This window comes from Tiliqua scincoides, chromosome 1, assembly GCF_035046505.1.
Source record: "Tiliqua scincoides isolate rTilSci1 chromosome 1, rTilSci1.hap2, whole genome shotgun sequence".
In the NCBI taxonomy this organism is placed as follows: domain Eukaryota; kingdom Metazoa; phylum Chordata; class Lepidosauria; order Squamata; family Scincidae; genus Tiliqua; species Tiliqua scincoides.
The window spans coordinates 15,529,527-15,551,604 of NC_089821.1; the positions used below are offsets into that span (position 1 = coordinate 15,529,527).

The 22,078-nt window shown below is 44.8% G+C and overlaps 1 protein-coding gene and 1 pseudogene across 1 annotated transcript in view; one reads left to right on the forward strand and one right to left on the reverse strand.

Annotated features, from left to right (window-relative positions):
- Nucleotides 1-22,078, forward strand: part of LOC136639784 (cytosolic phospholipase A2 beta-like) — a 42,953-nt gene that overhangs the window by 15,099 nt on the left and 5,776 nt on the right. The window contains exons 8-16 of the mRNA XM_066614332.1: nt 4,189-4,293; nt 6,168-6,205; nt 8,959-9,094; nt 13,631-13,767; nt 14,282-14,504; nt 15,282-15,399; nt 17,012-17,149; nt 17,834-17,935; nt 20,268-20,459. Of these exons, the coding sequence (XP_066470429.1) occupies nt 4,189-4,293; nt 6,168-6,205; nt 8,959-9,094; nt 13,631-13,767; nt 14,282-14,504; nt 15,282-15,399; nt 17,012-17,149; nt 17,834-17,935; nt 20,268-20,459 (1,189 nt within the window). The remainder of the gene's footprint in view (nt 1-4,188; nt 4,294-6,167; nt 6,206-8,958; nt 9,095-13,630; nt 13,768-14,281; nt 14,505-15,281; nt 15,400-17,011; nt 17,150-17,833; nt 17,936-20,267; nt 20,460-22,078) is intronic.
- LOC136638022 (5S ribosomal RNA) lies at nt 12,652-12,771 on the reverse strand (annotated as a pseudogene).

A 22,078-nucleotide genomic window follows, 5' to 3' on the forward strand; every position in this document is an offset into this window, starting at 1 on the left:
TCAAGGTGTTTCATTCCGATCTGGTTTCACATTCTGGCCTCCATCCTCCCATGCTCAGAGCAAATGGAATTGCTTGGCTTCAGCTTGTCAGCTGCTCCAAGGTCGCACGGTGCCGGTGGCCTCGAACTGGCGACCTTGTGGATGTTATCTTCAGGCAGACGGAGGCTCTACCCTCTAGACCAGACCTCCTGCCCAGGCAGTGCTGGGCTAGCACTGGTGGACACTGCTGCTCTGCCACTCTGCAGCTACCTGAATTGCTAGCTGGCAGGGAGGTTAGTGTAGGTGTGTAGGAGGGTGCGGAGCAGGCGTTTCAGGGGAGAGGGAGGGTAGGGAGAGGGCGGGAAGGAGGCATGCCAGGTGGAGGGAGGCAGGACTACGGAGCCTGGCCTGACACGGGCCTGACATGGAGACTCTTGATTCTACGGCAGCCTAAGAGTTGCCGTAGAATCAAGTAGCTTCATTATGGGTCTACTTGCCTTATCCAGTGGAAGGGGACAAAAGTCCCCTTCTCCTGAGGAGCTGCTGGTGGCTGCCCTGTTGCATACAGGATGCCGTGGCAGCCATTTCGGCACCACGACAGTCCGGGCGCAACGGGCTGCTTAGGAGTGGGCTGTCAGCTACTTGCTGCCTGCAGGAGCAGCCAGGCTGCACACACTGGGACTGTAAAAGAGTATACACTGTTGGAATGCTAATTCGGACAGCGTAAAGGCTGCTAGACTGAACCACAAGAGTGATGGTTCGAACCAGAAGTCTAAAAGCTTGATAGACAGTACTGTATAGGGCTGTACTAGACTGCATAGTACTTTAACACAGTTCAGATCTTTGATAGTGTATTAATGGACTGTACCAACAGTATTGTTTAAGATAGTGGTTCCCAAATGTCTTAGCTCCAGGACCCACTTTTTAAAATGACACCTGGAACTTTAATAAAGAGATCTAGAAAGAAATAATAATGTATTTATTTATAAGTAATAATAACCAGAAAAAAGACCCTTGAACTTTATCACTTTACACAAGTTTGAAAACTACATTAGCTCAGCTCTTTGCAGGGCAGTTAGCAGCTATCTTGCAAACTGCAGGAGCTGAGCTCTTTGCAGGGCAATTAGTAGCTACAGCAGTGATTTTTCAACCTTTTCCATCTCGCAGCACACTGGCAATGCACTAAAATGGTCAAGGCACACCCTCAACTTTTTGACAATTGACAAGGTACAATGTGCTGTCAATGGGGGCTCACATCCCCCAATGGTCCTATTGATAAATGACCCTCTCCCAAATTCCCACGGCACACCTGGGGCAGTTTGTGGCACACTAGTGTGCCATGGCATAGTGGTTGAAAATGGCTGAGCTACAGTATCTAATTTTTCAAAAGCCTCAGGGCTTGAGGCAATTAGTTATCTGATCTTTCCATCACCCTTTGGCAGCCCCTCAAAAAATCAGGTTGTGACCCATCAGTGGATCCTGACCCACAGTTTGGGAACCACTGGTTTAAGGACTTAACACTTTTTTGCCTGTCCCACAGATGTGGGGCAGATGTGTATTTCTTTTTTAATTATTTTCCAAAATAAAAACAACAAATATAAACAAACACATAACAAACTCAATACACAACACAAAAAAAACCACAAAAACACACCGTTGGAAGGTGCTGGCAATCATATATCAATATATCTAATCAATCAATACATATCTTCTAATCTTTTTCCTCTTCTAGTTTAGCCTCTTAATGTCATTTATCTATTCACCTTCTCTTTTTGTTGTCTTCTTGTTGCTATCAGTGAATGCCTCCCTGCCCCTCTAGTTTCTTCCTTCTCTGATTCCTCAGTTGTCTCTGAATAATCTGATTTCTTTTCTTCCAGTTCCATTTCGACACTTTCTAGTTCTTTTCTTCTCAGTTCCTCTTCCTCATTTTTCGTCTCATCTTTCATCACTGTACTCAAAAAGTTTTCTGCTTTCATTGTTGAATTTATATTATATCTCTGTGACTGGAATTGAAAAAAACATCTTCTGGGAGAAGCCATCTATATGGTATTTGCTTTCCTCTTAAAAATTTTGCTAGCTCTTCATGTTCTTTTCTTTCTCACTCTCCATGGGACATGTCTCAGAATTTTCACTTTGCTACCCTCCACCATCCATTCCTTTTCCTGTGAGATCTTCAATATTTTATCTCTGTAAAAAGTTCTGATGAGTTTCACATGGATTTTTCTTGGTAGTTCATGTTTTCTTAGATAAAAAGTGCTCTCTCTTATAGCTGAGTCCAGATCCATGAGTTTCTCCTCTGTTGGCGTGTCGATCCACTCTGATATTAAATCACCACTCAGACGTCGTGTATCTTCCCCTTTCTGTTCTGGTACATTTTGTATTCTCACCACTCGAGCTGCACTCTCCATCTGAATTTCCATTAAAGTTGCCTCTCCATCGGTTTTGTTCTATCTCCAGTATTCTAGAATGATCTTTTGTTGACTTTTTCTTTCTAATTTTCTAATCTTTTGTGTATTCTCATCTGCTTGGCCTTTAGCAGCTTTCAGTTGCACACTAAAATCATTAGTTGTGTAGTTAAAACATCCAGACTAGGTTGAACCTGCAGAAATTGATTTGTATGCTGCTGTCCCATCGCCACTAATTTTTCTATATTGTCTTGTATTGTCTGCTTCCAGTCTTTCCCTTTTGGTTCCTCTTGTGTTTTTCCCCAAATTTGACTCCAGGGCGGGAGAGCCCCTAACTTTTGCTCCTTTTCCTGTCATTCTTTTTCTTCCTTCTTATATCTTCTTTCCTGTAAAACTCGAATATCTGTTATCACATATATCACTATCAGTTACCCATGCATCACATCATATCATCAAGAAATCAACTGTTCACCCATAAAAAACCAACACAAGGAAATTTTAAGTCAAATAGAACCTTTGCCTTGCAATATTTTTAATGCCACTAGATGTCCTCAGCGTATTGTCCTCCTTCCTTCAATTGTCAAGTCCTGTTCTTATCCTTGCAATGTCTTTTTACATCCAGTAGATGTCCCCAATGTTCTATTCTTCTTATTCTATTGTTTTAATTCTATTGCTTACCTTTGTTGCTATATCAACCGCTATATCAACCGCAATTCAAACAATGAAGCCACTTTTGCAAAACAAAGAAATGCAGTTCTCCAGCCCTCTCCACAGGCACTCCAAGATCTCCGCAGGAAAACAAAACTGAGCGTTTCGAAGCAAAGTTTATATTCCAAAACGATTAATTTGTAATCCAACAAGTTTTAGATTTGTAAAGTTAGAGTTATGTTCTCATATTTCCATAAAAGCTCGGAAGGTCTCCTCCAAAGCTTCTTCTCACAGAAGCAAACAAATGTTTGGAGAAAGCCTCCCCCCTCTTTCCTCTTCCCAGATGGGGAAAACCTGCCCTCCTTCTTCTTCCCTCAGGCAAAAGCTTAATCAGGCAGTCAATCAATCAATGCCAGACATACACAGCAAAACAACACTCACTTAGTTCTTCAATGTCCTTCCCTGCTTGGGGCCTTCAGCTGAGTTTCAACATGAATCCTCATCAACACTGACACTGATGGCTGGGTTCCCTTGGAGAAAAAACAGCCCCTGGCTGGACCCTTCCTCTCCGAAACCGTACACCATCTGTAGGATGGAATCTCTCCTGATCACAGATCCTCGGATCTGCTCAGACCCAAGGTTTTCTGGGAGGAAATAGCATGCTTTCCCAAAGCTTTCAAGAGCTCAGAAAAGCACAGCCATTCAGTTGCCTCTGCCCCCCCCCCCCCGGCAGATGTGTATTTCTGTACACATCTGATCCCTGTTGCATCTATGCAACATTGGGCAAAAATGGTTAACAGAAAAGTAATGTGGGCAAATCCAGAAGAAAAGATTGAGGAATGTCTCTGCATAAAATAGTTGGCAAGTTGACTCAGGATACAATGCAAATCTAAGATTGCCTCTGAATGTATAGCTGTAACTTAACTCATTTAGGCTGCAATCCTAACCACACTTTCCTGAGAGTAAGCCCCATTGAACAAAATAGGACTTACTTCTGAGTAGACCTGGTTAGGATTGTGCCCTTAGGGGCCCATTTCTGTTCAAAGGCAGGTCAAAATTAACAACTGTATCTTTAGTAGAGTTGCGTTTCTCTCCCCAATTTATCTGATTATTTTTTTGTGTTCAGCCAAAGTTCTTATCTTCCTCCTTCACCCAGAGCATTTCACATGAAGAGGGGACTGATTCGGCCTATCCATTAGTTCTGCCCTTGAAACAGTTTCCATTGGGACAAGAAGTCAAAGTACGCCTACCACGAGAGGAGGTAAGTGTGGTTTCTTTTAATCAGGCTTCTTCACCATTGCTGAAAAATTTAATATATGATACACACCCAAATTATATTCAGTCTGCTTTGAATGGTGTTTTCAGGCCCTAGCACCAGGGGAGCGCCAGTTCTAGCCCTGCGCTGGCTGGTGCTGGGCTAGTGCTGGTAGAGCACCAGAGCTCCGCTGCTCAGCAGTCATGTAGACCACCGGGCAGTGGAGAGGTAGGTGGGGGCTTGGGGGAAGGCAGGGAAGAAGCGTTCTGTGGTGGGGGAGGTGGAGGAAGGATGGGTAGGGCGGGGAGGATTGTGTTGGGGAAGGGAGGTGGGACTGGTGGAGCTTTGCTTTGCTCCACCAGGTCCAGAGCCTCCGTGTCAGGCTGTTTGCCTGACACGGAGGCTCTGAATTCTACGCTGACACTTGGGTCATTGTAGAATCGAGTAGCCCCATTGTGGGGCTATTCGCTTTACACGGGGGAAGGGGACAAAAGTCCCCTTCTCCTGAAGAGGCAGCGACCGTTGTCTGGGCTGTGCTGGATGCAGCAGCAGCCTATTTTGGCGCTGCTGCAGCCCTGTGCACTGGGCAGCTCATGATTGGGTTGCCTATCATTACACTCTCTTTCTCTTGCAAAACATCAATGATTCTTTCCAGTCATTCATAAAAGTTTTTGTTGATTTCTCTTAAGTCTCTTTTAACTTACGTTTATCCATTTCTGCGAGGCCCATAACATTCGTCCACCATGCTTCAATTGACGATATATCCATGGTTTTCCACTATTGTGCATAAAGTATTGTAGCTGCACTTAGATATAAGAACAAAATTTCACTTTTTTCCACATATTCATCTATCGTGTCCAACAAAAAATCTTCAGGCTTCAATTGTTCATCTGTTTTCAAAATCAACCATATCTGTGAACAATATTTTTTTTGCTTTAAAACATGGGTCTCTCAACCCTGGCCCACGGGCCAGATGCGGCCCACGACAAGCCTCTATCCAGCCCGCGGCCAGGCTCTTGTCCCCTGAAAGCCTCTGACCCACATGCACAAAATTGGGCTCTAAGTTTGTTTTGTATTGCATTTCTTGCAAGGAACAGTGTTTTGATTGCTTATATTGCTTTTGCTTTTCTGCTCATTGTCACATGTGAAATGGCAATGGTGCTTCCACATGTTGCAGTTATTGCAGTCTTTTTGTCAATACTCATCCTGCTAAACCAGACTACAGAAAGCTCTTGGGTTATTCATCCATTCTATTCCCTGCTGTTACTGTCCCTCTCACTGACTGCAACGCCTCCCCTCAACAGTAGATATGCAAGAGGTATACCAGTAGACATAGCAGATTTTCCCTCCCACTTTACCCATTTAAAACACCTTCCTGTGCTCTTCTACTGAAGTGCTCTACCCTCTTGTTTTTTAAAAGACATTTGTAAGCTGTGGTTTCAAAAGGTGCTTGATTCTCTGCAGGGTTTTACAGCCCTTTTAAAGGGATTGTTTCAGCCCAGTTTTAAAGGGATTGTTTCCTGCCAAAAGTTTCTTCCTGCTCACTTTCCTGCTCTCCCCTGCCATGATGATTCCTTTTGTGAAGGTACAAAGAGAAAGATATTGAGTCAATGCTGCCCTGGTGGTGGCTGCTGCTGCTCCCTCTTTTTGCCATCATCAGCTCTTCTTCCTCTTCCCCCACTGCCTCCCACTTCCTCCAAAGTTGTGATGAAAACCCCCTCCCCCAGACTCTGCAGGGACAGTCATCACAAACAATTGCCATATCTCCAATTATCATGCATGATGCTCCTTCCTGGTATTTGTTCTTCTGAATGCCTAATTTATTTGTCCTCTTATGTCTCCAATTATGAAGTCTTCATGTGGGTATTGTTTAGTTTCAGGGTGGAGCTCTGGAGCTGTACCTCCGGGTAATTGACTGGTAAGTCATGCCTGTTCTTGTATTCTTTCTGGTGCTGCTAGCTGGAGGGCATGGATAAGGGAAGGGGGCCACCATTCTGCTTGAAACAGTTGGTTCTCAAAGTCATGGTAAGATTCTAGTCCAGGGGTCGGCAACCTTAAACACTCAGAGCCATTTGGACCTGTTTTCCAGAGGAAAAAAACACCTCAGGAGCCACAAAACCCTTTTGACATCTAAAATGAAGATAATACTGCATATATAGTTTTTTTTTACCTTTATGCTCTTATAGGTCCCATTTTTATAATGCAGCCCCCTCTTGTAGCTTTTAGTTAGTTTTGTCATACATTGTTGTCCTGTGTTTTCAGACGCCTGGTCCTCTATGGTGTTTTGCCTGATTCTAAGGCCATTCTCTGCCTGGAGAATTATGCCCACTTTAAGCAAATTAGCTCCCCTTCTTTCCCCCAACAAATGACCCTGGCTCTGCCCTGCAGTCCTGCTGGACCCCACTCCAGAGTAGCTTGCCTGTTCAACCTTCAGATGTCCTCTCTCCTGCCAGCAGCCTCCCGCCACTACAGCAGACCCTTGGTCCTTAGCAGGTTTTGGGCACAGCAGCCACACTTCAAACTCCAGTGTCTCCAGCAGTCCATTAGTCACAAAGTCAATCAGAGTATCCAGGGCAGAGTCCAAAGTCAATAAGCCAAGGTCAGAGTCCAAAGTAAATCAGTCAGAGTATCCAAGTCAAAGTCAATAAGCCCAGTCAGTCTACACTCCTTCTCCAACTCACACCCCTCTTCCTGCCTCAGGTGCTCCTTATATCCTTGAGGGCCCTGTTGCCTTCAAGTGGCTGCAGCTGTGCAGCACACTCTGCTGGATGCCCTTAAAGGGGCCACTGCTGACACCACATCTACCTCCTCACCAGATCTTCCAGGATTCCAATACATATGGCGGTTATGACATCTGCTTATCTTACATGGATACTAAAGAACTCCCCCCACCTTCCAGAGGCACCCTGCTGGAAGGAAGAAAGGACACAGACTCCAGAGGTGGGGAAGAGAAGAAGGGGGGGCAGCCACAGGTCAGCTTCTGCCCTGCCTGCCTGCCTGCCTGCCCTCCCTCACTCAGGCTGCAACCCTCTCCACACTATCCTGGGAGTAAGCCCCATTGACTACAATGGGACTTCTGAGCAGACAAGTTGGTTGGAGCTCTCAGGTTGCAGTCCTCTCCACACTTTCCAGGGAGGAAGCCTTATTGACTACTTGTGAGTAGACCTGCATAGGAGGGGGCTGAGGCTGCCTTCACTTTCCTGGGAGGAAGCCCCACTGACTACAGCAGGGCTTACTTGTGAGTAGACCTGCACAGGAGGAGGCTGAGGCTACAGCCCTCCACACCTTCCTGGGAGGAAGCCCCACTGACTACAGCTTACTTGTGAGTAGACCTGCACAGGAGGAGGCTGAGGCTACAGCCCTCCACACCTTCCTGGGTGTAGCCCAGGGACTACATCGGGGCTTACTCTCGAACAGACCTGTGCTGGCTCCCACTGGCTCCAAGGCTGCCTTCCCAGGCACCCTTTCCTGGGAGTAAGCTTCATCTGCTGTAATGGGGCTTACAACTGAGTAGACACACAGGATGTCTCCTCAGCTGTGGAGGAAAAGCCTCTCCTTGCACTGAGTGGGGACCTGCTCAGGGAAAGGCAGGCTGCAAGGGCTCGCAATGGCTGAGAAGGAGGGAGGCTCAGGATTGGCTGGTCTGTCTGCCAGTGAAGGGCTCTGAGCCATTCCAACAGAAAAAGCCAGGAGCCTGCTGGATGCTGATTGGCTGATCCTGCTGGAGAGTTGGGGAAGGGAAAAACAGGGAGCTTTAGCCTGCAGAGCAGGCAAAATTGAAAAGGGAAACCAATGCGGGGCAGGTGGGGGTGAAGGGAGAGGAGGGCAGTGAGCTCAGGGGGCGGAGGGATGGGAAAGGTTCCCTATCATTTGTACAGCGTCTGTGTGTGTTTGCTCTTTTGCAGGTTATACTGAATGCACATAGGGAGCAGGGGTAGAACCACAGCAGGCCCAGTTTCATTCCCCCTCTCCATGCACTCAATGCAAAGTGCGATCAGTTCTATACAGCTGTCACTGACCTACAGCAAGCAGAAATAAATTGTTAGTTATGCATCACTAGGCAGACAGGTTTAGGAAATGTGATCTGCACATCATTTGTTCCTTATCAAATTTGCACCCTTGTGCAACCAACCTATGGAATCAAGATTGCAAGCCAGCACAGTAATGGGAACAGTCAGTGCTGGCATCATGTTGCTGGGAGCCCTCAGACATTACATGAAGTCTTAAGCTGAGTTCACCATAGCATCTCATGTCCTGCCCTGGTACTGAGGGTTAGGGAGGGCCTCAGCTGGGTTGGCTTTCTGATGGAAATAAGACCTCAGCCGGTACCCCAACTGGTCCAGCCCTGACTTTCTTTTCCTTGGAAACAACACAACCTCCTCTTATGCTAAATAATACCTGGAAAACTCTGTGCAATTCCCAGATAAACAGTTGTGCTTTATGCTTGAAAAGAAGGGGATAATACAGGAGCATCCATGTCAGTAGTAAAATATGCCTTCAGTTGGGAGGCTGGTTTTTTAGGTTGCAAATTTGACTCAAGATTCTTAATTGTTAGGTGAAGCCTGTGAAAGTACAGTTGCTGTAAAGGACATGCACACGCGCGCACATACACAGGAACCAATGAAAAGAATCTACACCTGTCTGATGACACGATCGGTCTCTCTGTTCCAGGTCACAGAATCTCGATGTGCGTTTGGGGTATGAGCTATGTGCTGCGGAACAGGATTTCCTACACAAAAGGAAGCAAGTGGTTGCTGATGCCTTCAATAAACTGTTTAACCTGAGAAGATACCTTCCTGAGGATGAGGTGTGTGTGTGTGAACACTCTGTGATGGTGTGAGGGGACATCTACTACATTTGATTTGGTCATTGGAATAATTGAACTGGGTCTGTATCTGAAGTAGGCATGACATTCATTTAGTGCTGAGCTCTTGAGTCAGCATGAAACATGTCACAGAGGGGGGAAAAAGGCAAGAGAGCACCCACAAAACTTCTTTCCTTCTAAAATTAATCTCCCCATACTTTTGGGTTAGGGACAGGATTAGTCTTTCCAAAAACCAACTGTCACTTTGGGAAAAGGATTCCATAGGGGGTTTCCAGTTTTCAGGCCTCCAGTGTCCATCTCAGTGGGCTGTCCAGGGCACAGCAGGTTTTCATTTTGACTTCTCCCTTCAGGGGCAAAAATGTCTATGGCCAACTAATTTATTTGTGTTTATTTTTACGCTCCTTTTCGGGAATATAGGCCCCAAGAGTTCAAGCTTCCAAAACAGAAGATACAGCTTGTAGGTAGATTTAAATACTGACAGCTCTCATTTTCAAAATTAAGCACTGAACTTTTAATGCTGAAATGAAATATTTAACACATGTTCAGGCTGTAAATGGCATTAGAAGAAATTGGTGTCAAACGACTATTTGACTTGGCTGTGGTATATAAGCTGCATTGCCCCAACTTTGCTTGTGGTCATCCACAACCTTCACATGCAACACAAAATATGCATTCCTATTTCAAAGTAAGTTCCACTAAGTCAGGGGTGGGGAAACATTTTGGCAGGAGGGCCACATCTCTCTTACACTGGGTCAGCGGATGGGGCAAAAGAATGAATTTACATTTGAAATTTGAATAAGTTTACATAAATGAATGTACAGTGATGCCTCGCAAGACGAAAGCGTTTGGTGGTTTTTTTGGTGACTCGCAAGACAAATTTTTTTCCTTTTTTTTTTTGGTTTGTTTTAAATCGCGATTCGCAAGACGAAAATTTCGCAATACTAAACGACTCGCGGAACGAATTAATTTCATCTTGCGAGGCACCACTGTATTAGAGATGGAACTTACATGAATGAATGAATTTTACTTAGCTTATTATATTACTTAGCTTATTCACATGAAAACTATACTACGGGCAGTCTCTTCCCCCCAACCCCCAGAACATAAAGCCCAGATTGAGAAATAACTTTATCAAAGGCAAGGAAAATGGAATGCTGAGGAATTTGATTTCAGCAGAGATGGCAAACCTAGCCCATGATGACCACACTCTTTCCCCCACCCCCAAGAATAAAGTAGATTGAAACATAACTGTATCAGAGGTCAGGAAAAACATGGGAAAAATAGTAGATATATCTGAAGGATGAAATAGGAAAACACCAGGGATTTCTAATATTTTCCAAACAGAAAATGGAAACCCAGAAAGAAACCACACTGCCCAATCCCCCACCAAACCAGAGAGAGCAGAATAAAAAAAAGTAAAAGCAGTTACATCTGGGATGAAATGAGCATCGCTAAGTGACGAAATGGGAGGCACCAGGCACTTCCAAGTTTTTTTAAACAGAATCATAACTAAACCAGGAATTGGGGGGGGGGGATAACTGCAGGAAAAGGTAGTGATGCACATGGGGAAAAACAGCAGAATACAGCACCTGGGTGAAGGAGGTTACAGGCAGCAAAGAAATCAACAAAGCACAGACTCAGACCAAGCCAGATGTGGGTAGGGGAGTGGAATAAAACACCCAGGAAAAGGCAGCAAACACATGGAGGCATAAATTGATGCACTTGGGGCAGTCAGAGATGTGCCTTCACCATGTTTGTTTCACCCCCCCCCCCAAAAGAGACCAAGTAACTGAACCAAGCGCCCAGCAGCTGCTGCAACTGTGTTTTTTCCCCTCAGAGCTTGAAGTCACCCAGTGCTCCAGGTTGGAAAGAAACCTCCTTTCCAATTGGTCCCACCTCCTTCCAACTAAACTCCAGAGCACAATCAGAACCCCATCCGGCTTTCCCTTCCTCTGCCACCCCCTCCCCACACATACGTGCACCTTCACTCACTTGCCCAGCACACATTTCTCCCAGTTCATAAACAAAGCAGCACATTCAAATGGCCCCATTTTGCTGTATCTTGGTGCCCACCTGCCCCTCCCAATTCAAACTCAAGTGGCACATTCAAATTGACCCATGGTTGGTCACCCCATGGGACATGTGACCTTAGCTGTGGCCTCCCTGAACTTCTCCTGTTTGCCAAATGGGTGGGGCTTCTTCAGAACTCTCGCGCAAGAGCTCTGCAGGACCAGCCATTCCCTTGTTGCTGCTACAATGAGCAGTTGCGTTGAGCCAGCGAGGGCTATGGTGGGTCTCCAGTGGGCCAAGTGCCTGTTGGAGATGGGGGGCTCCCTGGGGGCCAAATTTGGGGTCCCTGAGGGCTGCAGATGGCCCATGGACCAGGGTTTTCCCACCCCTGCACTGTTAACTGATCTATAAGCTCCATTTAACATAGGATTTCAGTCTTCATAACTTTTGTCTTTTCATTTTATAAAGTTCTCTCTGCAGACTTACATTGTGCCAAATTATTCATTCATCAGGTGTATTGATATTGGATGTTTTGCCTGAAGAGCTCATTGCTTGCTGCCTGTAGAATGTTTGTTCTGAAACTGGAATCATACTTACTAGCTAAATTTTATGATATAATTAAGAGAGGGGTGTGTGTGTGTTATTGTAATCTTATTTTGGGGGGGGAGTCACTGGAGTAAGTATTGTTTATTATTAATATTATTATGAATGTTTATATTCTGCATTTCAATTAAATGTTCAGTGCTTCTTCGGTGACTACATTGTAGTGTAGTCGTGTAGTGTAGTGTAGTCACATTCAGTGACTAGGGTGTAGCGCCCTACAGGTAGACCACAGCTGCGATACAAGGACATCTGCAAGAGGGATCTGAAGGCCTTAGGGATGGACCTCAACAAGTGGGAAACCCTGGCCTCTGAGCGGCCTGCTTGGAGGCAGGCTGTGCAGCATGGCCTTTCCCAGTTTGAAGAGACACTTGGCCAACAGTCTGAGGCAAAGAAGGAAGGCCCATAGCCAGGTAGACAGACCAGGGACAGACTACACTTGCTCCCAGTGTGGAAGGGATTGTCACTCCCGAATCGGCCTTTTCAGCCACACTAGACGCTGTTCCAGAACCACCATTCAGAGCACAATACCATAGTCTTTCGAGACTGAAGGTTGCCAACACACAATTAAATGTTCACAAAACAGTTTGTGAGCAAAATAATAAATTTATTATCTATCCTGTCCCAGAAGGACTCGCAAACTGAAAAGATGCAGAAGGAACACTAGCAAACAGCAGTTAAAAAAGATGCAATGCCCTGGTGAACAGTTACTCTCTCCCTATTAGATGTAAGAGGAGCACCACTTAAAAAGTGCCTCTTTTTATCTGTTTCCCAATATTATTCTGAAGGGCAGAATCCTAGCAATCAATTTCTGGTTCCATAATATCGGTGGAAGGTCCCAGTTTACTCTAGTGAGCTACAGGTCTTCCCAAATTTTGGGCACTTACAAATTTGGTTGGCAACCTTCAGTCTCGAAAGACTATGGTATAAGCCTACAGCACCCGGTATTCCCAAGTGGTCTCCCATCCAAGTACTAACCAGGCCTGACCCTGCTTAGCTTCCAAGATCAGATGAGATCGGGCATGTGCAGGGTAACAGTTGCTGCTCACAAATTAGTCCAAATGTAACTCAGGTTAGTTTTTTTTTGAACCATAAAAGTGATAAGCATGAAACAAGATGCAACTGGATAGTGACCAGATGATTAAGTTTCAGATTAGCATTCACCCATTGGCTATCCAGTTATCCACACCCACAATATGTGTTGCTTTTATGTGCTGTCCGTTTCTGGACTCACTGCAATGCCTTGGGAGCAACAGGCACCCCATCAAACCCCCAGTAGGGGAGCAGCAAATGGCACCGCACCATACCACTAAAGCCCAGATATGTGCCTGGCCCATCCACCATTCCCTGGGCCACCAGGGTACAATGCCAGAGACAACTTCCAGCCTCTTGCAAATCTTTATGAATATGCACCAAGTCTCAGGAGAGGGGCTGTGCTGCCATAATTCAGCTGGCTAGTGGTTGTTATAGTGGCAGAGGGGAAGGACCTTGATTGTGTATTTCATTCACAAGGAGGAGCAGGCAGGGGCCTCCTTTTTGACTACTCACTGCAGGATGAGGGACTCGCCACTTTGGGGCAATGTCACCCCTTTAACTATGGGGTGGGACAAGTAAAGTGGGGCTGGGCCTAAGGAGAGACAGCTCAGGAAGGGGTGGATCCCCCAGAGGAGAGCTTAGAACTACATAAGGCACCTGGGGTAGATGATGAAGCTGGACAGGCTACCTCAAGGCTGCCCAGTGGGGCTGAGACCAGGCTAAGCCCAAGAAAGTAGACAGAAGACTGGTAGAAGAGGTAGGAGGGTGCGCCAATCCCTTTCTCATCACTGAACTCTGAGGCCTGATTGGGTCCCTATCACTGAAAAGGGTCAAGGGGGATTCAGACACCTAGTTGCTTATTTTCTTTAACAGGTCCCAGTGGTAGCTGTTATGGCAACAGGAGGTGGACTCAGAGCAATGACAGCGTTGTATGGTAACCTGTTAGCACTCCAGAAACTGAACATTTTGGATTGTGTTTCCTATATTACCAGTGCTTCTGGATCGACCTGGTAAGAACTAATTAATGAGAACCCCACTGATACTGGACATAATCCAGAGACAAAATGGATGTCACAGACCAGCTAAATTCGACATAATTTATGCACAGATTTTAGTTCTTGGTTTTCATTTATGCCTGCCCACTGGGATTTAGTGGTGGTGGTGGTGGGTTGGACAAATCCTGTTTAGCCATCGTGCCTCTCATCCAGAAAAAATGAGAGGTGAATCTCAGTCAAGTACAAAATGAAAATTTATCAGTACAGTTGAACTTATCAATGCCTTTCAGCAAGTATCTTCCTTGGGGAGGGGGCATCAATTCCAAATATAAGGATTATGGATAGAGAGACGGTAGAATTTTGAAAGAGTTGTGGGCTCCAGGATATGATGAGCAGCCCTGACGTCTTGTTTTGTAAGTGCTGAAAAAGTTGATTCTGTAGCATTTTTATTTGAAAGATCAATATTCGTGGAATGCTATTAGTAGGCAAGCACTTGTTTTGTAACTGCAGACTTTCCTCCTCCATTCAGGACTTTGACAAATTTGTATCAAGATGCTAATTGGTCACAGAAGAATCTAGAAGAGCACATCCAAGCAGTTAAACCCCAGATATTGAAGAGCAAGTGGGATTATATTTCCGTCGAACGGCTGAAGGTCTATCACAAAGAGTTGGTTGAGAGGGCAGAAATGGGGTACCTTCCATCCTTCACAGCCCTCTGGGCCCTTGTCCTAGAAGCTTTCTTACATGATAAAGTATGTTTATAACCTATTATAAGAAAATACTATTCATGTTATTCCTTCTGGTTTAAACTAGGGACTGATGTAGATACAAGTATGAAGCTTTATACAATCTTCCCTCATTTCATCTGTACCTAATTCATTTCTGAAAATGGTCATTGTAGCAAAAAATTGGAAGGGTACAATTATTCCATTAATTGTAATGGGGACAATTCTAACTCATTCCAAAGCCATTCAAGTTCACCCAAAATCACTGTAAGTCAGCAGTTCCAAATCTTATTGGCACTATGACCTACCTTGTCCTCTGCAGTGGGAGGTGGCAGGGGGCCTCTTCTGGGTCGCACAAGACCAGTGACCCTCTACTGGCCTATGTGGGCTTCAGAATGGCAGACGTGACTTTCAGGCTTCTGCAGGCCATTCTAAGCCTCACAGAGGATGGTAGTGTGGGTCACTGGCCTAGCGAGACCTGGAAGAAGCCATTGGGGCTGTCCAGTGCCTCTGGAATGGCTTCAATTTGGAGCCATTCCGACAAAAGGGAGGATAAGAGTCCCACCAGTGACCCAGATGGTGTGGGTCACCCATCTTGTGACCCACAGTTTGGCAAAGGCTGCTGTAAGTGCCTGATATCATAAGGAAAAAATTGTGTTGCACAATAAAGTTAAATAACCTTTGGTTAAATGATCTAAGATAATAAACATAAAGTTCCACTTGCAGACAAAGATCTTTCTTATTGCATTTTGAGGTGTAGCCTTCCATATTTATTCTGAAGTTTCCCCACATTTTTTATATTAGCCCAATGAGAGCAAACTGTCAGAACAACGCTCGGCTATTAATCAAGGCCAGAACCCGTTGCCTATCTACACAGCCATGAATGTCAAAGACAAAGACTTCAGCACCTTTGATTTCAGAGGTAGGTGTAGCTATGTAAGTCACAGTGCTCTTTGTCCTCCTTGCTCCCTCTGTGCTCAGCATCACACATCAGTGTGTGCAGGTGGATAGGGTGAGTGCAGCTCATGTATAACACATGCAACATGTGAGCATCTCCTGTTGTGCCACTGTAGCTCCTTATTGAAGGATCATGTTGACCAAATATGAAGTGTACCATTTGGCAAATGCCTTATTCTAGGCTGGGGTAGAATCAATATGGGCCAGATCCAGCGCTGGCCAAAGGCCCATACTTAGGACTACCTGTCTGGGCTAACCCTAAACTTGTAAATCTGTCCAGTCCACTTTTAAAGGCCAGACGCCATTACAACAAGGAGTTCCATAGACTAATTACACACTGGGTAAAGAAATATTTTCTTTTGTCTAACTCTCCCCACACTCAATTTTAGTGGATGTCCACTGGTTCTGGTGTTGTATGAGAGGGGGAGGAACATCCCTCTATCCACTGTATCCATGCCCGGCATAATTTTGTATGTCTCAATCATGTCCCCCCTCAGGCACCTCTTTTCCAGATTGAAGAGCCTCAAATGCCGTAGCCTTTCCTCGTAAGGGAGGTGCCCCAGCCCAGAAATCATTCTAGTTACTCTTCTGCACCTTTTCTAGTTTCACTATGTCCTTTTTGAGATGTGGTGACTATAACTGAACACAGTACTCCAGATGTGGCCTTTTTATTGATTTGTGCAGTCGCATTATAATATTGGCTATTTTATTTTCCCTTTTAAATAATCCCAAGCATGGAACTGGCATTCTTCACTGCCACCACACACTAGACTGACTCATCAACCTGTTCCACCAGCACCCCAAGATCTCTCTCCTGATTTGCCATAGAAAACTCAGGTCCCATTAGCTTATATGTGAAGTTTTGATTTTTTTTGCTCCAATATACGTTACTTTGCATTCACATTGAAACGCATCTGCCATTTTGCTGCCCATTCTCCCAGTTTGGTGAGATCCTCTGAAGTACTTCACAATCCCTTCTGTTCTTCACTACCCAGAGAAGTTTAGTGTCATTTGCAAACTTGGCCACTTCACTGTTGTCCATATCTTCAGTTCATTTATAAACAAACTGAAAAGCACTGGTCCCAGGACAGATGCCTGGGGCGCACCGCTTTTCACCTCTCTCCATTGTGAAAATTGCCCTTTGAAACTCACTCTCTGTTTCTAGGTCCTCAACCAATTCTTAATCCATTAGAGGACCTTCCCTCCTATTCCCTGATTGTAAAGTTTTCTCAGCAGCCTTTGGTGAGGGACTGTGTCAAACAGCTTCTGAATATCCACAGGTTCTTCCACATTCATGTGCCTGCTGAGCTTTGTAAACTTCTAAATTTTAGAAATCTAAAAGGTTTCTGAGGCAAGACTTACCCTTACAGAAGCCATGCTGATTCTCCCTCAGCAAGGCTTGTACTTCTATGTGGTTTTTTTAATCTTTAAAGAGGCCTTCTACCATCTTCTCTGGAACAGACATTAGGCTGACTGACCTGTAACTTCCTGAGTCCCCTTTTCTTCAAAGATTGGTGTGCCATTTATACCTACTGACTTGTGGGGCATGAAAGCTTCTTGTGCTCTTTTGGTTGCAGAATGGATGGAATTCAATCCTTATGAAGTCGGGTTCCTGAAATATGGTGCCTACATTAGTGCAGAAGATTTTGATAGCAAATTCTTCATGGGAAAACTGATGAAAAGGCTCCCAGAGTCTCGAATTTGTTATCTGGAAGGTAATCTGTTGCTTATAAGCTAAACTGGAAGCTGTAGCACAAGTTGATCTCTGGCAGTTGATCCTTTTTTCAAAGTTATCTGTGCCCTTCTGTAATTGATTCTCAATACTTCATTCACAACTCCTGTGCACTGAGGGATTGGAGCCACTCTCAAAACAGAGGATGCAACTGAGGCAATAGGGCATGCGTGAGGGTGATATCTCACTATTTATTATACTATCCAAAATATTATACTATCCTTTTGGACGAGGAGAGTGGAAGGGCTCCATAATGTTATGCATGGAAAGAACCAAGTAATCGTATCACATTGCAGCTGATTTCATGTTTCGATAGAAGAAATGCACTCTCAAGGGTAGATGACCTGACTGCTCCTTCCTCACCTCTAGTCTAGTGCATATGTTTTTATGAATAGCACAGATTCAGACAACTATGTGAATGCATGACTTGCAACTTCCTCCTACCAGAACTCAGTTATACAGAGGGGTTCCGTGCACGTTTACTTCAACCAGTCTGCTTTCAGCATTCCAGGTCTTTTTTGTAACTTGTCAAAGCATTTCCAGCTGACATCAGAAAATTAGTTGGTTGTTTAAGTGAGGTCTTGTACATTCATTGGTCCTAGTGAGAGTTGCTACTGTTTAATTTGAACTGATACAGCTGCTTACCTTTGTGTGATTGGACTTGCAGGTATTTGGAGCAATATTTTCTCTCTGAATCTGCTGGATGGTTTGTACTGGTGCTCAACACCAGACGAATTTTGGGAACGATGGGTCAAAGACATGTCAGAAAGTAAGAGTTTCACTACTGATCACTTTATACTTGATTGCTTGCATAGCAGTTTTCTGCTTTAAACAGGAGAGCTAAAGGTGGATAACATCCTGCCAGCCTTACTTTTGGTCTTCTAAAGCAGTGGTTCCCAACATTTTATTCATTTCCATACCCCTTGGCAGCCCATTTCCATAAATTGTACTCTTCATATTAGCCCCACAAGTCATTCTGATGCCAGCCCTGCAAGGCATTCTAATACAGACCTGTCTTCAGCCATTATTCAATTGTGCCCCTGGGGATACACATACCCTAGGTTGGGAACCACTGTTCTAATCTAAAGCAATGAGTTCTGCTGTCATGCCATAAGACATTATCTTCAAGAGAATGCGACTATTAGACCATAGACTTCTGTATTGTCAAGACTGTCTGGAAGCTGTAATTCAAGGATGTAGGCAGGAATTTGCAGGCAGGATTTTTTTCTTCCATGTTGGGTATTCAAACATGGGATGCTTTCTATGCAGAACAGATGCTCTTTCATGTGATCTGTTTCTTTGTTTAATTTATATCTTGCTTTTCTCCCAAAAGGCATCCAAAGCAGCTTACAATATACTATTAAAATACATACACATAAATAATTAAACTAGATAAATATCATAGAAATATATTTCCCTTACCTCTGTATAGGCCCCCTGATGGTGTATGGGTCACCCTGGACCTATCCAGTGATATAGCTGGCATATGGCTAGAGACAGCTAGGGGGTGGGGTAGGCCAAAAAAATGGGGGATAGGATTTAGCACACATGACTGCCACCAAATCCAGCACATCCCTCCCCAACACACCCCTGGTTCCTTCCTATTGCAGCCCTTCCCCACCCACTGCTCACCTCTGCCTCCTCTGGAGATGGTAGGCACTCCAGTAGAATGCAGACACCAGCCATTTACACTGCAGCCCCATTGTGTGCAACACAGCGGCATCAATAGTGCTGATGGAGAGGGCCTTTTGCTGATGGAATGCTAGTTGATAGGATTGGGCCCCACGTCATTCATCCAACCTCAAGGAGGCTGAGAATCTCAGTAACACAACATATAACTGCAGTAAGCCTAGATTAAAGGGAATTGACATGTAGCCCCATACAGAAGCTGTGACCATGGTGTGTGTACTGGCCATTGTTTACTAGGCAAACTACCTCCATGAAAGGAAACAGGAGCCCCGTCCGGCTGCTAATGAATCCAGTTAGAGCATCTGCATCCTTGGAGGCTCTGAATGATGGGAAAAGTCCAAACATTTTGATATCAATTTTTAGCTATCTTATTGTGATAACGGAGTTTGGGAACACTCCTTTACTGAGCCTTCTGTTAAGGAAAAAGAATTGCAGGACGAGCCTCTCCCTGCAAGATCCTGAGAATACCTGAGCAAATAACAATGATGCAACCTCTTCTTTCTTTTGATTAAAATTTTTCATATTACTTGTCAGTTCTTAAATGAACAACTATAACAAAAATTGTGATGGCACTGCCTAGAAATGTGAATCTTTCCCCCTGTTTCAGTGGTTACCAAATTGTGAGCCATGGCTCTCAAGGAAGCTGCAGAAAACAGCCAGGGGAGCCACGGAATCCTCTCAAAAAACGCACTGCCCTATACAATGTGTAGCAGTGGTTTTCAAACTGGTGTGTCGTGATGCCCCAGCCTGAAGGCCCTGGCCTCTACCCACTTATGGGGTGGGTGCAGCAAGGAGGCAGAGAGGTGGAAGCGACGCGATCCCCAGGATCACTAAGGGGGGTTGCAGGGACTGGGATGCACTCACCATTCCCTGCAGCAGCCGTCCTGGGGTGCGGGGAGCCCTGCTCAAGTGTCTACAGGGCTCCCTAGCTCATCAGAAGTTGAGCAATCGCGCTCCACTTCTGATTTTGTGGAAGTGGAGCGCGATCACTCCACTTTAGCTTTCTGCAGGCTGGGGAGCCCTGCAGATGCTCGCGCAGGGCTCTCCACACCCCAGGATGGCTGCTGCTGCTTCTTCTGTAATAATTATCTTGTATTGCCTTGAGCCTTGTTTGTTTCACAGAGTTCTAGGATGGTGTTTCCTTTTTGGGCTCCATGAGATAGTATCCTATCCAGGGCTAGCCTGAAGTATGCAGCTGGTAGAATTATGGAGAGAATTTAGTGGTTTTTTGGTCTCTTACATTATGATTCTTGTCAACGCTACTAGATTTTCCTTGCATTTTCAGGGAGAGTTCCAATTTGTGGATACTTTTTTCGTAGAAAAGGGTAACAAATTCATGACCAGTCTTGTAAAGTGTTACATTCTGGAAAAAGAACTTTCCTGAAATTGATTTTTTCATGTTTTTGTTTCAGGTGAAAGAAAATACTCAGAAGATGGAGGCACCACTGTCTACAAGCCTCCAGACACTGCAACTGGGAAACTCTGTGAAATTTTTAATGACATTTTAACTGATCGTCCATTGAAGGGGGCAACGCACAATTTCCTGAGAAGCCTTGCCATGTATAAAGACTACATGCAGCAAAGCAATTTTATTCAATGGAATGGTGATTAAATATGAAATATCAATAATTAGCTTTATTAATAATATATAATGATTATTAAACATTAATGATCAATACACTTGCAAACTTTTAGACTGCGTCAATTGACTCAAGGTGCAATCCTAACAAACTCTTGAGCACTGACATAGCTGTGTCAATGTGGTGCGCACTGCATCCTGCAGTGGGGAAGCAATCAAGGGAGCCTCCTCAAGGTAAGGGCATGAGTGTTACTTCATCTTGGGGCTGCATTGCAGCTAGATCAGTTCTTGAATGTTTGTTAGGATTGCACTCTCAGTCAATTGAAAGGATTCCTACTTAGTTCCCAGTCCTTGGAAGTCAAATGAGATCAGTTACACAGTTAGACCATTTCTTTTCTCTGTGCTATTTTTGGTTTTGTAGGGAAATTGCCATCCTAAATGACCTGGGGAATGTATTTGCTGTTCAATTTATCTCTCATTTTTTTGACTGAAGTTCCCATAGTATCTGTTGTTGGCATCCTTCAGTCTCGGAAGACTATAGTATCGCGCTCTGAATAGTGGTTCTGGAACAGAGTGTCCTCTCCAGGGTGCGAAGCCTGAGTAGAGTAGATATGGAGGACAGACTGTTTCCCATGCAGCAAATCCCCCCTCTCCACGTCGCTGAAATGGTCCAATGGAAAGGCAGAAGCCAATACGGTTGGTTCCAGCGGCGTCGCAGGAGTTGCCAGAACGTGACTGTGTTCAGTCATGAACTGCCTCAGGGACTCTGGCTCTGGATTTTGCCTCGAGGTTGACTCCTGAAGCCTTTTCCGTAACTGGATGTAGCCACAAGGCAGTGGAGGTTTGGGGTCAGAGTTTTCCTTCTCTCAGATGAGCTGCCTTTCCAGGCTAACGAGTCCCATCTACCCGGTGGCTGTTTAGTCGCCTCTTACGACAAGTACAGCCAAACTGAGGACCTATTCTTATCCCCCAGCCCCCAGGGTTTCCATAGTAGCTAATATTCAGAAAATACAATCATTCCTTTCCAACTTTAACACTTTAAATGTTTGAAAACAAGTTGAATGAAATGGATATCCTTCTTCTGGAATAATGTTTATTGCCTTGAGGCTTGTTTCTTTCACAGAGTTCTAGGATGGTGTTTCCTTTTTGGGTTCCATGAGATAGTATCCAGCAAATAATAGAAAGAAATGTAAAGTCCTGTTCTGCACTTGGAATGAATAAAAGAGTTTGATCCTAGTTCTACACCTTAAAATGAATTTACTCTTTGAGATTTCCTCAACAGAACAAGGAAGCTCACCACTATGGGAGCATACCCCCTATTTAGCTTGGGCAGTTTTGATAATACAGGTGTACGTCACTTAACGATGGAGATACGTTCTCTGATCCCTGTTATGCAATTAGGTCGCTAAGCAAACATTCAGCCCAATATAGTACATTTGTTGTGTGAACAGAAATTCCGTGCCAGACACTCGCTGGCTGCACAGGCTACTGGAGACAGATTGCCTCTAATGCCTCTTCCTTGCATTTAGAGCCTCTGATGTGTAAACAGACACTCTGCTGCAGGCTATGGGAAATCTGACTGCCTCATTAAGAGCTGTTTTGTTGTGCTCTGACCACTGTCCTATATGTGGTCTGTCATCAAGC